At 50.1% G+C, this 15,991-nt stretch overlaps 1 protein-coding gene across 5 annotated transcripts in view; it reads right to left on the reverse strand.

Annotated features, from left to right (window-relative positions):
* The window catches only part of pappab (pregnancy-associated plasma protein A, pappalysin 1b), a 303,242-nt gene that overhangs the window by 45,238 nt on the left and 242,013 nt on the right, over positions 1-15,991 (reverse strand). The window contains exons 17-19 of one of the 5 annotated variants that reach the window (XM_060906902.1): positions 15,273-15,433; positions 9,222-9,268; positions 8,722-8,751 (exon numbers count right to left, since the gene is read on the reverse strand). In XM_060906902.1, the coding sequence (XP_060762885.1) occupies positions 8,722-8,751; positions 9,222-9,268; positions 15,273-15,433 (238 nt within the window). Of the gene's footprint in view, positions 1-8,721; positions 8,752-9,221; positions 9,269-11,547; positions 11,574-13,458; positions 13,469-15,233; positions 15,434-15,991 lie in introns of all 5 variants that reach the window. The other 4 variants (XM_060906904.1, XM_060906903.1, XM_060906900.1 and 1 more) reach the window with 4 other exon arrangements.

The raw sequence follows: 15,991 nt of genomic DNA on the forward strand, positions 1-15,991 counted from the left end.
AAAATTAGGTGATTTTAAATTTCATGACAACAACACATCTCAAAAAAGTTGGGACAAGGCCATGTTTACCACTGTGAGACATCCCCTTTTCTCTTTACAACAGTCTGTAAACGTCTGGGGACTGAGGAGACAAGTTGCTCAAGTTTAGGGATTTGAATGTTAACCCATTCTTGTCTAATGTAGGATTCTAGTTGCTCAACTGTCTTAGGTCTTTTTTGTCGTATCTTCCGTTTTATGATGTGCCAAATGTTTTCTATGGGTGAAAGATCTGGACTGCAGGCTGGCCAGTTCAGTACCCAGACCCTTCTTCTATGCAGCCATGATGCTGTAATTGATGCAGTATGTGGTTTGGCATTGTCATGTTGGAAAATGCAAGGTCTTCCCTGAAAGAGGCGTCATCTGTATGGGAGCATATGTTGCTCTAGAACCTGGATATACCTTTCAGCATTGATGGTGTCTTTCCAGATGTGTAAGCTGCCCATGCCACGTGCACTAACGTAACCCCATACCATCAAAGATGCAGGCTTCTGAACTGAGCACTGATAACAACTTGGGTCGTCCTTCTCCTCTTTAGTCCGAATGACACAGCGTCCCTGATTTCCATAAAGAACTTCAAATTTTGATTTGTCTGACCACAGAACAGTTTTCCACTTTGCCACAGTCCATTTTAAATGAGCCTTGGCCCAGAGAAGATGTCTGCGCTTCTGGATCATGTTTAGATACAGCTTCTTCTTTGAACTATAGAGTTTTAGCTGGCAATGGCGGATGGCACGGTGAATTGTGTTCACAGATAATGTTCTCTGGAAATATTCCTGAGCCCATTTTGTGACTTCCAATACAGAAGCATGCCTGTATGTGATGCAGTCCCATCTAAGGGCCTGAACATCACGGGCACCCAGTATGGTTTTCCGGCCTTGACCCTTATGCACAGAGATTCTTCCAGATTCTCTGAATCTTTTGATGATATTATGCACTGTAGATGATTATATGTTCAAACTCTTTGCAATTTTACACTGTCGAACTCCTTTCTGATTATTGCTCCACTATTTGTCGGCACAGAATTAGGGGGATTGGTGATCCTCTTCCCATCTTTACTTCTGAGAGCCGCTGCCACTCCAAGATGCTCTTTTTATACCCAGTCATGTTAATGACCTATTGCCAATTGACCTAATGTGTTGCAATTTGGTCCTCCAGCTGTTCCTTTTTTTGTACCTTTAACTTTTCCAGCCTCTTATTGCCCCTGTCCCAACTTTTTTGAGATGTGTTGCTGTCATGAAATTTCAAATGAGCCAATATTTGACATGAAATTTCAAAATGTCTCACTTTCGAGATTTGATATGTTGTCTATGTTCTATTGTGAATACAATATCTGTTTTTGAGATTTGTAAATTATTGCATTCCGTTTTTATTTACAATTTGTACTTTGTCCCAACTTTTTGGAATCAGCGTTGTACATTCTCCCAATAATTTACAGGCTTCTCCAAATGTTCTGGAGCAATCAAGCTTCAAAATGCCTTTTTTCAATAATGGAGTCTTCTAGAGTGATCAAGAATGGAGACCATGACTGTGGAGTGCATTGTCTAATTTTTTCTCTTTCTAGAACTATTTTCAAGTGATCCTTGGGCTACTCTTCTGAGTAACGTTCTGACTGTCCAGTCAGAAATATCGCGAGGAGCTCCTGTGGGTGGCTGGTTGATGGTTGAGTGATGTTCCTTCCATGGTTGAGTGATGTGTTGAGTGATGTGTTGCTGTCATGAAATTTCAAATGAGCCAATATTTGGCATGAAATTTCAAAATGTCTCACTTTTGACATTTGATATGTTGTCTATGTTCTATCGTGAATACAATATCAGTTTTTGAGATTTGTAAATTATTGCATTCCATTTTTATTTACAATTTCTACTTTGTCCCAACTTTTTTGGAATCAGGGTTGTACATACATATCAACTTGTAGCCAAAAAGCATTGGAAAAAGGCTACTGTTAAATTATGTACTGAGAATATGATAATGCAAGGTGGTGTAGTAGTTAGCACTGTTGCCTCACAGCAAGAACGTCCTGAGTTCAAGCCCAGCGGCTGGCGATGGCCTTTCTGTGTAGAGTTTGCATCTTTCTGCATGGGTTTCCACCGGGTGCTCCGTTTTCCCCCACAGTCCAATGACATGCAGGTTAGGTTAATTGGTGGCTCTAAATTGACCGTAGGTGTTAGGGGTCATGGAGGTGTGGTGAGATAAGGATCCACAAGCAGAACACAGGCAGTAATCAAATAAATAGAGAGATTTAATTCAAGGAAAATGGCATGGCACAAGGGTAAACAAATGCAACAAAAACAAATGGCAAAAATAATCCAGATAACAAGAGACAGAAAACTAGACAAAAACACGAAACAGGCAAGGACAAAAATGCTAGAACAAAAAACAAAAACAAGAAAAAAATGAGGATTATGTATATAACCGCGGTTCTATGAGTTTTGGATGACCGCCAGAGGCGGTGCTTTCAGCACATGGATATCCATCACACGAACGTGCAGGTCGAGTAATAGTAACAACAAAGTCACGTGTGACCTGGGTGACATCACCCCGTGACCCCGGCACAAAAGACCAGTGAACCCAGGAAGTGACCTCTTGGCAAATCTTCTCGTGTACACTCCGAGTGACTGCCAAGCTCTGGCGGTCATCCGAAACTCATAGAACCGCAGTTATATACATAACCCTCGTTCTATTTTGTTTCTCCTGACCGCCAGAGGCGGTGCTTTCAGCACATGGATGACTAATACCAACCAGGTCATGAGGAGTGCCTACCCGTACTCAGTGCTGCTGCGACAGGCCTGGAATGATGGCCGTCGCCACAGGATTATGTGGGACGACATTAAGACGGTAAAACCTGGTGAAGGTGCAGCTGGACGCCCAGGAGGCTGCGCTGCATATGTCTGAAAGGGGTACACCCTTCAGTGATGCCCATGAGGCTGCCACGCCCCGTGCAGAGTGCGCCCTGACAGCCGGAGGAATTGGGGAGCCACTGTGCCTGTAGGCATGTAATATGGCCTCGACTATCCACTTGGATAGCCTCTGTTTAGAGAGCACCAGACCCCTCCTCAGCCCTGTGTGGCACAGAAACAGGGCGTCACTCCTACGGAAGCCCTCCGTACGGGACACGTACACCCTGAGGGCGCGAACTGGGCACAAAAGTTCCGACCTCTCACCATGGCCCGCCTCGAACGCCGCAACGCTAAGGGGCTGGTTGACGAAGGTAGCAGAGAGGGTCTTCAGGAGGAAAGAGGGGTTAGGCCACAGAGTGACCCCACTGTCGCCGGAGTGCCACTGCAGGCACTCGCCACTGACTGACAGCGCGTGTAATTCCCCGATGCGCCTCGTCGATGTAATGGCCAGAAGAAAAGCAGTCTTCAGGGAGAGCCATGAAATGTCTGCCGTGAGCAGGGGCTCAAACGGTGCGTCGCAGAGAGCCTGCAGCACCAAGTGAAGATCCCATGTGGGTACCCGGCTCCGTCGGGGGGGTCTCAACCGGAGAGCACCCTTCAAGAAACGTGCCACCAAGGGGTGGGACCCCACGGTCCTTCCCCCAACTCTGCCATGCTGAGCAGAGATGGCAGCTGCATAGACCTTGATGGTGGAAGGAGTAAGACCCTTGTCAAACAGAGACTGGAGGAACAGTAGAATGGTCGGCAGGGGGCAGCATGTAGGCTCCTCCCCCCCGAGTCAAGCACCAGTTGGAGAAAAGCCTCCATCTGTTGGCGTAGAGGGCATTGGTGGAGGGTGCCCGAGAGCTTGCAATGGTGTTGACCACTGCCGGCTCACAAAGACCTAGCAGGGGGTCCAGCCCTTCAGTGGCCACACCCAGAGCTGCAGACGGGCTGGATCCGGGTGCCAGATCTGCCCTCCCAGCTGTGATAGCAGGTCCGTCCTCACTGGCAGGCACCAGGGGTCACCGTTCAGAAGTTGCAGCAACTTGGGAAACCACACTCGGCCCAGCCACCGAGGGGCGACAAGCAGCAGCCCATGGTGGTCCATCACAACCCTGTGTAGGGTCGGCACGATCAGCGGCAGAGGGGGGAAGGCATACAGCAGCTGCCTCGGCCAAGCATGCGCCAGCGCGTCCTGGCCCAGGGAGCTGGGGCCGTGGAGGCTGAACCACAGGGGGCAGTGTGTCGACTCCTGGCAGGCAAAGAGGTCCACCTCTGCCCTGCCAAAATGTTCCCAGATGGTGAGAACCACCGCTGGGTTGAGTCTCCATTCCCCGGGATCAGGGTCCTGGCAGGACAGCAGATCCGCTGCCCTGTTGGCAGTGCCTGGCAAGTACATGGCACGCAGGCTCAAGAGATGTTGATGGGCCCACCGCAGAAGTTGGCCGGCCACTTCCAAGCACTGGAGGGACTTGGTGCCTCCCTGGTGGTTGATGTAGTACACTACCGTAGCGTTGTCCGTCCGCACCAGAACGTGTCTGCCGGCCAGGCCTGGGAGGAAGTGCTGTAGGCCGAGGAACACAGCCCATAGCTCCAGCACGTTGATGTGCTGCTGTCGCTGCCCTGGATTCCAGTAGCCTCTGACGGTCCGGCATTGCCAGACTGCACCCCAACCTCCCAGGGAAGCATCCGTGGTGATGACCTCCTTCTGGGAGGGGATAGCCGCCAGCGGAACACCCTGCAGAAGGTAAGCCCTCCTCCTCCATGGACGGAGGAGCCTGCAAAAAGTATCCATCACCTTCACAAGCCTGTGCCCGTGCAGCGCCGGGTGGAGGTGGAGACCGTTGAGCCACCTCTGAAGTGGACGTAAGTCCAGGAGCCCCAGCAGGACCAGAGAGGAGGCTGCCGTAAGCATGCCCAACAGGCGCTGAAAGGTCTTCAGGGCGAGTGACCTGCCCCGTCCGAAGCGGCCAAGCAGCAGGCGGATGTTGTGGATCCTGGTCTGGGAGGGGGTTGCCATCAATGACCTCGAATCCAGGTGCATGCCCAAGAAAATCGTCTCCTGGCTGGGCACCAGCGAGCTCTTCTTGTAATTCACCCTGAGCCCCAGCTCTGCGACATGTGAGAGCACAGTCGCGATGTCGGTGTGGGCCTGAGCTGCTGACCGTGAACAGACGAGCCAGTCGTCCAGATAAGGCAGGACACGCAAACCCCGTGCCTGAAGTGGTGCCAATGCCGCTGCCACACACCTGGTGAACACACGGGGTGCCAGCGATATCCCAAAGGGCAGAACATTGAACTTGAAAGCCTGGCCCTCTAAGGCAAACCGCAGGAACTGCCTGTGGTGTGGCGCAATGGGAACATGGAAGTAGGCATCTTTCAGGTCGACGGTGGCAAACCAGTCGCCCGCCTGGATGTGGTGTAAGACGTCCACTGTACGCAGCATGCGGAATCTCATGGTCTTCAAGTGAGAGGTGAGGGACCTCAGGTCGAGGATCAGGCGGATACTGCCGTCCTTCTTCGGAACCAGAAAATACCTGGAGTAGAACCCACCTTGCTGTCTCTGCCTGTCGACGGGAGAGATTGCTCCTTTCTCCAGGAGGGTGGCGATTTCCTGCCGGAGGACGAGGGACTTCCCTGGATGGCTCATGGTGGTGTGTTTGACCCCATGAAAATGCGGCGGTCAGCAGCAGAACTGGATGCGGTAACCCTCGGTGAGGGTCACCAGCACCCAGGGGTCTGGGGTCAACGCTCTCCAGCGTTGGAGCTGTTCGCTGGAAAAGCGGCCGACCGCCGGCGCGCTGATGTCAGCGCCGCCCAGACCACCCCTGTCGGTCACCAGGGGGGCGACGAGGAGCGGACTGGGTGTAGGGGGCGGCGCCGCGGGTCCGGGAGGTGGTGGGGCGACGAACGTCATCAACCCGTCTGGTCTCCTGGCGGGTGTGTGGCCGAGACGGAGTTGGTGTGGGCCCCCTGAAGGACTGGGCAGCGTTGCCGTGGTGGTAGACCTGGCGGAGGCCAGCGAACTGCTGTCGCGCCTGGACGACCTGGGCACTCCGGTCCAGGGCTTGTTGAGCGGCCTCACCAAACAGCTCCCCGGGGACAACAGGGAGAGAGCGCAGCACACGCTGGTCGGGCTCGGCCAGAGGGGACTGCGCTAGCCATATCTGCCGGTGGGCGAGGGTGAGATATGACATCAGCCGGCCCAGTTCCCGCGACGAGTAGGCAAAGGCCTGGAGAGCTGCGTTGCACAGCTCCCATGATGCCGCGCTCGTCCCCTCCAGTGTCTGGGCGAGGGCCAGCAGCAGGTGGGACATGGAATTGTCGATATGACCCATTCATGCCGCCGTGTCGTATCCCCACACGATGAGGCTGTCAGTCACACGGCATTGAGTGCGGGGGCATCGGGCGTCAGGCCGCAGAGCCTCATTGGGCGAAAGGGCGAGGGCAGCCATGGAGGGCTCAATGTTGGGCATCTGCTGGAGGCCATAGGTAGGGGCATCCTGCATTGCTGCCAGGGCCCTGCAGTCACTAGGGAGGTGGAAAAGGCATCTGGGGTCCGCCCAACACCTCTAACTCCTCGATGTATGGGGCCGAGGGCGGAACAGACAATGAGGAAGGCTGTGTGGAGCCTCTGAAAAAAGCACTCTGATACTGGGCCACCAGGGGTGTGTCCAAACCCAGATGGGCCAATGCAGCCCTCAGTGTTGGCTGGATGGATGAGCGTCCGCCTTCCAACGCTGCCACGGTGCCATGGCTGGTGGCCTGGGAACCGGCCAGAGAGGTGGAGTCGTGACCATCAGACCCACCGCAGTCAAAGCTCTCCGACGCCTGGATCGACAGCTCATCCAGGCCACATGCATCAACTGCCGGTGGCAGAAGCGGTGGTGATGGCGAATGGTCGGGCTGCCAGGCAGATGGGGTGGCTGCGGGAACACTGCTGCCCTGTGGCGGAGGCTGGAGATTCACCAGCAGGGCCTTCATCTCCTCCAGCTCGGCGGACATCACCTCCACCTTCCGAGCCAAATCGCCCGAGCGTTTCTTTTTCACCTTGGAAGCGGAGACGTGTGGGGGAGCCCCACGGCGCTTGCTGGGCCCCACTGCTGCAGCCGGCACCATGTCCTGTCCCCCCGAGGCCCGGGGGATGTCAGAGAATAGGTCCATGACACCTGGCTGGCAGAAGGGAACTTAAAAAATAGGGCGAGAACACCCCAATAATTAGTAAGTAACACAAAATAAACAATCAGGCGGCAACAAAAAACGACCGGGCGAACACACCCGTGGTCGGAAGAAAATGGTGCGAGGGCCTAAGCGGGAGCACCCAGACCTCGCGAACCGTGAGCCTACTGCCGTGGGTTTAAAAGACTGCCGCAACTAAACAGTCACTCACTAGCGTGAGAAGACATCATACACCGCTAAAACACACAAGACAGCCAGCCCATGAACAGGCCAGAGGCAAGGCTACACAAAACAAGGCGGTCGATAATACTAACAAAAATAGGCGCCGTGCGCCACAGAACTGATAACAAAACAGCGGCGAGAAACACCGCTTTAATTCAAATGAAATGAAAACCACTTACCTGAATGAAAACAAGCCGGCCTCCAGCGGTGAGGACACCGCCTCGGAGGGCTAGTCAGCTAACTCCACCAAGCGAGAGCACTCAGCTAACGGAGTAACAAAACAATACGAATACAACGACAAGAGAAAAAAAAAGAATTGATGGACTTAACGCAGTTTCTTGGGGGATGCGTAAGCATAGCCCCAACCCCACGGGTAACGAAACTTAACACTGCACTTTGTCCAAATTCCAATCCAACTCGCAACCTGCAAAACGTGAGAAGATGCAAGAGGTCACTTCCTGGGTTCACCGGTCTTTTGTGCCGGGGTCATGGGGTGACGTCACCCAGGTCACATGTGACTTTGTTGTTACTATTACTTGACCTGCACATTCGTGTGATGGATATCCATGTGCTGAAAGCACCGCCTCTGGCGGTCAGGAGAAACGAAATAGAACCCTAGTGCAAAAAAACATGAACTAGAAATAAACCTTTAGTACAAAAACCATGAAATAGAAAAATGAGCTTGAGCAAATAACCATGAAACAGAACAGAGGCACAGAAATGGTTAGAAGCAAAGTGAGACGTTCTGGCAAAGTTCTTGTCTGAGAATGGCGTTTTTATAACAGCAAAGAAAACCAGGAAGTGAATGCAGGCATGAAGGAATTCCTGTTCTGGATTCGGATTGGCACTGGTGTGAGAGATTCGTAATCTCCGGAGTGGATGTCCAGAGTGGAGCATGACAGTACCCCCCCTTCAATAAGCGCCTCCAGGCACTTTAGGAAGTGCATCGGGGTGTTGCTGGTGGAAGTCAGAGATGAGGGTTGGGTCCAAAATGAACCTGGCGGGGACCCAACTTCTCTCCTCGGGACCATAACCCTCCCAGTCCACCAGATACTGGAGTCCTCTGCCTCGCTGCCATGCCTTCAGCAGCTTTTTTATCATGTAGGCTTCGCCACCATCAATGAGCCTGGGAGGAGGAGGGGCTTTGGAGGGTGGAAGCAAAGAACTAGAGACCAGAGGTTTAAGCTGTGACACATGGAAAGTGGGGTGAATATGTCGCATGGTGAGTGGTAATGCCAGTCTGACGGAATATGGATTGATTACCTTGCTGATGAGGAAGGGTCCTAGGTATCTGGGCGCCAGCTTGCGGGAGACGGTTCTGAGTGGCAGATGGCACGTGGAGAGCATGACTCGCTGCCCCACCTGGTAAGTGGGTGTCTTAGAGTGGTGTTTGTCAGTCTGCCTCTTGGATGCTAGGGTGGAGTGAATGAATCTTCTCCGAGCCAATGCCCACGTCCTCCTGCAGCGGCGTATGAAGGGCTGGGCTGAGGGTATGGCGACCTCCTCCTCTTGATTGGGGAAGAGTGGTGGTTGGTAACCTAGGGAGCACTGGAAGGGTGAAAGGCCTGTGGCAGATGAAGGGAGAGTGTTGTGAGCGTACTCGACCCAAGGTAAGTACTTACTCCAAGAAGTGGCATCCCTGGATGTCATGCACCTGAGTGCCACCTCCAAAGCTTGATTTTCCCATTCTGCCTGGCCATTGGTTTGAGGATGGAACCCTGAGGAAAGGCTACAGGAGGCCCCGAGGAGTTTACAGAAGGCCCTCCAGAATTGCGCAGTGAACTGAGGACCCCGGTCAGAAACTATGTCAGTGGAGAGTCCATGTAGGCAGAAAACATGAAGGATGAGTAATTCGGCAGTTTCTTTAGCTGTGGGAAGCTTGGGCAGAGGGATGAAATGAACTGTCTTGGAGAACCGGTCAATAACTGTGAGGATGCATGTGTTGCCACCTGAAGTGGGGAGTCCTGTGATGAAGTCCAGGGCGATGTGAGACCAGGGTTGATGAGAAATCAAGAGGAGTCTTAGCAAGCCAGCAGGGGGTCGATTGGCTGTCTTGTTCTGGGCACATGTGTCGCAGGCTGCCACGAACTCCTGGATGTCTTCCTTGATGGATGGCCACCAGAAGTGCTGTTGGATGAGTGCCAGGGTTAGAGGAGCTCCTGGGTGACAAGCCAACTTGGAGCCATGATCCCACTGCAGCACCTGGGTTCGCACAGAACAGGGAACAAGCAGATGGTTAGGTGGTATGTTGCTTCCGTTACCTCCTCTGGGGTCCTACTCCAAGGCCTTCTGCACCAATGTCTCTACTTCAAGTAGGGTGGCCCCCACCAGACAGCATGGAGGGAGGATGGTTTCAGGCATACTAGACTACTCCTGGTGGGCAGAGAATATCCTGGACAGGGCATCAGGTTTGCCGTTCTTGGAGTCTGGGTGGTAGACGAGCATGAATTGGAAATGGGAGAAGAAGAGAGACCATTGGGCTTGCCATGAGTTAAGGTGTTTGGCGGATTTGAGGTATTCCAGATTCTTGTGGTCGGTCCAGATGAGGAAGGGGAGATCCGACCCCTCGAGCCAGTGCCTCCACTCCTCTAAGGCTAGCTTGACGGCTAACAGCTCTCTGTCGCCGATGCCGTAAGTTTGTTCAGCAGGGGACAGCCGGTGAGAGAAGAAGGGAGCAGGGGTGGACCTTGTTATCATTGGCCCTCTGGGAGAGGATGGCTTCGACCCCAGACTCGGAAGCATCAACCTCCATGATAAACTGTTTTGTGGGATTGGGTATGGTGAGAATGGGTGCTGTGGTAAACTTGTGCTTGAGCACGGAGAAGGCTCTCTCTGCTTCCTCCCCCCAACTTGAATGAGGTCTTAGTCGAGGTTATGAGAGGTCCGGCCACTGTGCTGAAGTTGCGGATAAAGCACCTGTAGAAATCGGAAAATCTCAAGAAATGCTCTAGCTCTCATCACAAGGATGGGGTGGGCCAGTCAGCAACTGCCTCAAGCTTGAGGGGGTCCATCTGGATCCTAGCTGGGGAAATGATGAACCCCAGAAATGAAACAGAGCTTTGGTGAAATTCACTTTTCTGCACCTTGACATATAGCTTATTTTCTAGCAGGTGCTGGAGGACCTGCCAGACGTGGCCCCGATGTTCCTCCAGGGAGTGAGAGAAGATCAGGATGTCATCCAGGTACACAAAAATGAAGATATTGAGAAAGTCCCTCAGGATGTCATTGATGAGTGCCTGGAAGACTGTGGGCGCGTTGGTCAGGCCGAAAGGGACCATGAGGTACTCGTAGTGGCCAGTGGTGGTGTTGAAGGCCATCTCCCACTCATTCCCCTCCCTGATCCTGATGAGATGGTAGGCATTGCGTAAGTCCAACTTGGTGAATATCTTGGCTCCTTGGAGTAGTTCAAAGGCCATGGTCATGAGCAGTAGTGGGTAGCGGTTCTTGACTGTGATGGTGTTGAGACCTCGATAATCAATGCATGGGCGGAGTGACTTGTCCTTCTTATCCACAAAGAAGAATCCTGCCCCTGCTGGGGAGGAAGAAGGGTGGATGATCCCAGCTGCCAGAGACTCTGAGATGTACTTCTCCATAGCTTGCCTTCCGAAGGGAGACAGAGAGTAGAGTCACCCTTTGGGTAGCGCTGTCCCAGGCAGGAGGTTGATTCTGCAGTCATAGAGTCTGTGAGGAGGGAGGGACACTGCTTGGGTCTTGCTGAAAACAAGTCTTAAGTCCAGGTATTCCGGAGGCACATGAGAGAGGTCGGGAAACTCGCTGGCTGGAGGCTGCAGTGGTCTGGCGGGAGGCAGAGCGGAGTTCAGGCAGGAAGCTAGGCAGGAATGGCTCCAGCCTAGGATGGTGTTATTGGCCCAGTTTAGGTGAGGGCTGTGCAGCGTTAACCAGGGTAATCCTAGGATGATGGGTACGTGGGGGCTGTTCATGACATGGAGCTGGATGGTTTCTGAGTGGTTACCAGAAATCCTCAGGGTGAGCGGGACAGTAAGGTGGGTGATGGTGGTCAAGCCGGTGCCATTGAGTGTCAGGACAGTGAGGGGGCATCAAGGGCGGGTAGCAGGATTCCCAGATGCTTGGCAGTGGCAGAGCAGATTAGGGTTCTGTCTGCCCCTGAGTCGATGAGGGCCTGGAGATGGTGATGCTGGTTGTCATAGATAATGATGACAGGGAGTAATGGTCGATCAGCGGGGAGCTGGATCTGAGTGTTGCCCACCAGGGCCCCTCGATTCACTGGTGGGGCTCGTCCTTTTAGCAGGCAGGCTCGGCAGATATGTCCTCACTGACCGCAGTAGAAATAGGACACTGTGCTCCGCTGGCGTTGTCGTTCCTCCACTGACACCTGTACCCGGTCTAGCTGCATAGGTTCGACGGACAAGGTGGGAGGTGGAGAGGAGGTGAAGCTGGGGTGGGTCTTCTCTCTCTTCCATTGCTGGATCTGGGCATCAATGCAGTTGGCAAGGTCCATGAGACTGGAGAGGTCCGATGGCAGTTCCCATGATACCAGCTCATCCTTAATGATGTCAGACAAGCCATGCAAGAATGCGTCAACCTGGGCATTCTTGTTCCAACCGCATGATGCTACCAATGTCTGGAACTTGATGGCATAGTCCAAGGCAGACCGGGACCCCTGCTGCAGCTCCATAAGTTCCCTAGTGGCCTCCCGGCCGGATAGAGAGCGATCAAAAGTTCACCTCATCTCTTTGGAGAAATTTTGAAACAGGAGCAGAAGGGAGCGTCGGCATCCCAGACTGCTGTTCCCCACTCCCTGGCCTTGCCAGTGAGGAGCATGATGATATATGCCACCTGGGAGTGTTCTGTGGGGAAGGTCAGAGGTTGCAGCTCCATGATCAATGAGCATTGAGACAAGAACGATCTACAAATACCTGGCTCTCCATTGTAGAGCCAAGGCGCTGGGAGTCTCGGCTCATGGGAAAAGGCACTGCCAGGAGCTGAAATTGGAGACTGCTGGGCAGAGGTAGGCATGGCTTGATAGTGCTGCATTTGTGTGGTGAGGAGGTTGAGTGAGTTGGACAGGGTGGCGAGGTTCTGTGTAATCTGTTGAAGGTCTTGCTGATGGGTCCCAAGGAAAGTCCCTTGTTGCTGGATGGCCGTTCTTAGATGGGTGAGTTCCGCTGGATCCATGTTGGCCAGAACGTACTGTTAGGGGTCGTGGAGGTGTGGTGAGATAAGGATCCACAAGCAGAATACAGACAGTAATCAAATAAATATAGAGATTTAATTCAGGGAAAAGGGCATGGCACAAGGGTAAACAAATGGGACAAAAACAAATGGCAAAAATAATCCAGATAACAAGAGACAGAAAACTAGACAAAAACATGAAACAGGCAAGGACAAAAATGCTAGGACAAAAAAAACAAAAAACAAGAACAAAACCCTAGTGCAAAAAAAACATGAACTAGAATAAACCCTTAGTGCAAAAACCATGAAATAGAAAAATGAGCTTGAGCAAACAACCATGTAACATAACAGAGGCACAGAAACGGCTAGAAGCAAAGCAAGACATTCTGGCAAAGTTCCTGTCTGAGAACGGTGTTTTTATAACAGCAGAGAAAACCCTTGCAGGCATGAAGGAATTCCCATTCCGGATTCAGATTGGCGCTGGCGTGAGAGATTCGTAATCTCCAGAGTGGATGTCCGGAGCGGAGCATGACAGTAGGTGTGAATGTGAGTGTGAATGGTTGTTTGTGTCAGCCCTGGCGACTTGTCCAGGGTGTACCCCGCCTCTCACCCATAGTCAGCTGGGATAGGCTCCAGCTTGCCTGCGACCCTGTACAGGATAAGCGGCTACAGATAATGAATAGATAGATGGATGATAATGCAAATTGCACTCATGTCTACCTGACAAATGCAAGCTAGTTTACTTGCAGTTAGAAAACCAGCGAGCAGTTATAGATGGCAGGATGATATTGGAGCATTAGTAAAGATGTAAAGTTATAGAAATGGAAGGATATAATGATTCTAATGCAATTTTTAACATTTTTTTTAAATTAGAAAACATTTTGCGATAAACTCATTAATCTACATGTTCTGGAGTTCTTTTTGATTAACTTCTTAACAACTATTAATCAACCAATTACAACCCCACTTCCAAAAAAGTTGGGACGCTGTGTAAACTGTAAATAAAAACAGAATGCAACAATTTGCAAATCATGGAAACGTTATATTTCTTTGAAAATAGTACAAAGACACCATATCAAATGTTGGAACTGAGAAATTTTATTGTTTTTTGAAAAATATATGCTCATTTTGAATTTGATGTCAGCAACACGTTTCAAAAAAGTTGGGATGGGGCGTGTTTACTACTGTGTCGCATCACCTCTACTTTTAACAACACTCTGTAAACATTTGGGAAATGACGAGACAGATTGCTGTAGTTTTGAAAAAGAAATGTTGCCCCATTCTTGCCTGATATACAATTTTAGTTGCTCAACAGTTCGGGTCTCCTTTGTCGTATTTTGCGCTTCATAATGCACCAAATGTTTTAAACGGGAGACAGGTCTGGACTGCAGGCAGGCCAGTTTAGCACCCGGACTCTTACTATGGAGCCATGCAGTTTTAATATGTGCAGAAAGCGGCTTGGTGTTGTCTTGCTGAAAGAAGGAAGGCCTTCCCTGAAAAAGATTTTGTCTGAATGGCAGCATGTTGCTCTGAGACGTGTTTATATCATTCAGCATTAATGATGCCTTCCCAGATGTACAAGCTCCCCATGTCATGTGCACTAATGCACCCTCATACCATCACAGATGCTGGCTTTTGAACTGTGCACTGATAACAAGCCGGATGGTCCCTCTCCTCTTTAGCCTGGAGGATGTGGGGTCCATGATTTCTAGAAAGAATTTCTACATTTGATTCATCAGACCTTGGGACAGTTTTCCACTTCGCCTCAGTCCATCGTAAAAGAGCTCAGGCTCAGAGAAGGTGGCGGTGTTTCTGGATATTGTTTATATCTGGTTTTAACTTGCATTTGTGGATGCAGTAATGAACTGTTTTCACAGACAATGGTTTTCTGAAGTGTTCCTGAGCCCATACAGTGATTTCCACTACAAACACGTGTCTGCTTTTAATGCAGTGTCTCCTGAGGGCCTGAAGATCATAGGCACCCAATGTCAGTTTTCAGCCTTGTCTCTTGCATACAGAGATTTCTCCAGATTCTCTGAGTCTTTTAATGATATTATGTATCATAGATGATGTGATCCACAAATTCTTTACAGTTTTACATTGAGGAACGTTATTCTTAAATTGTTGCACTGTTTGCCCATGCAGTCTTTCACAGAGCAGTGAACCCCTCCGCATCTTTACTTCTGAGAGACTCCGCCTCTCTGGGATGCTCTTTTTATACCCAATCATCTGACTGACCTGTTGCCAATTAAACAAATTAGGTTTTTTTTTTAAGCATTACACAACTTTTTCAGTCTTTTCTTGTCCCTGTCCCAACTTTTCTGAAACGTGTGGCTGACATCAAATTCCAAATGAGCCTATATTTTTCAAAAACCAATAAAATTTCTCAGTTTCAACATTTGATATGTTGTCTTTATACTATTTTCAATTAAATATTAGGTTTCCATGATTTGCAAGTTATCGCATTCTGTTTTCATTTACAGTTTACACAGCATCCCAACTTTTTTGGAATTGGGGTTGTATGAGTTACAGTATAAACAAGTTCAGAGTTTTTGCCATTTTCCACATGAATATAAATATAGCAACAAACACTCCAAGACTGTGATGACCAAGACAGATTGTGTCAGTGGGATGTTCTTTAATAACACAACATGCAATGAGAAAATTAACAACAGCAAAAGGAAACTTCAAGAAAACCATGCAAACGGTGAGCAGATTGTCAGTAAGAAACTTTAGACCAAGTCAAGTCTGAGAGGTGACAGATCTGCTTGCAGAGACTGTGTTCTCTCACCATGTGACTGGCCTCAGGACAGCTCAGCCAGCACTCGCTATTGAACTGGAAGCCATTAGTACACTGGTAGCTGCCGTGGAAGACTGGTGGTGGTGGCTCGCACATCACTGGCACACACATGCCTAGTTGCCAGGTACCGTTCTCTGTACACTGTCGTGTGAATGACCGTCTGAATATGAATGAACAAAGCCCAGTTTACACCAAAACATGGTAAACAGGTCACAGAGGGCCACACAAGCATGATCCAACATGACCCAACATCTTTTTTTCAGTTACCCAGGATCCCACTCCCAAACAATTTAAAATCATACAATTTACATTTTACAATTTCAATCAATTTACAATCTGCCAATTCTAAACATACGAGAGACAAGTGTAACTGCATCATAAATTATAAGAGCCAATCATGTTCCAATATGTAAATATAGGCCATAGAGCAACCAGGGTTTGTGGAGCATGTAGCATTGCAGGAGTTTCTATTTTGCATATTCAATGCTTTTCTGGTCTTTTTCTGGATTTCTTGATGAGAATAAAGGTGAATGCACTTTGCTGCCTTTTTCTTTTATCTACTATTTTTTTTTGTGAAACTACAACATCCAAAATGTATTGTTCAATGTAAAAAATACTTGATAATGGCATAGTGTTAATGCCTTAAGGATAGCCAGTCAGTGTATTTTAATTAGTCATCTATGAATGTAATCACTATTTACAGTTTGTACACTAATGT

Source organism: Neoarius graeffei, chromosome 24, assembly GCF_027579695.1.
Source record: "Neoarius graeffei isolate fNeoGra1 chromosome 24, fNeoGra1.pri, whole genome shotgun sequence".
NCBI classification, from domain to species: Eukaryota; Metazoa; Chordata; class Actinopteri; order Siluriformes; family Ariidae; genus Neoarius; species Neoarius graeffei.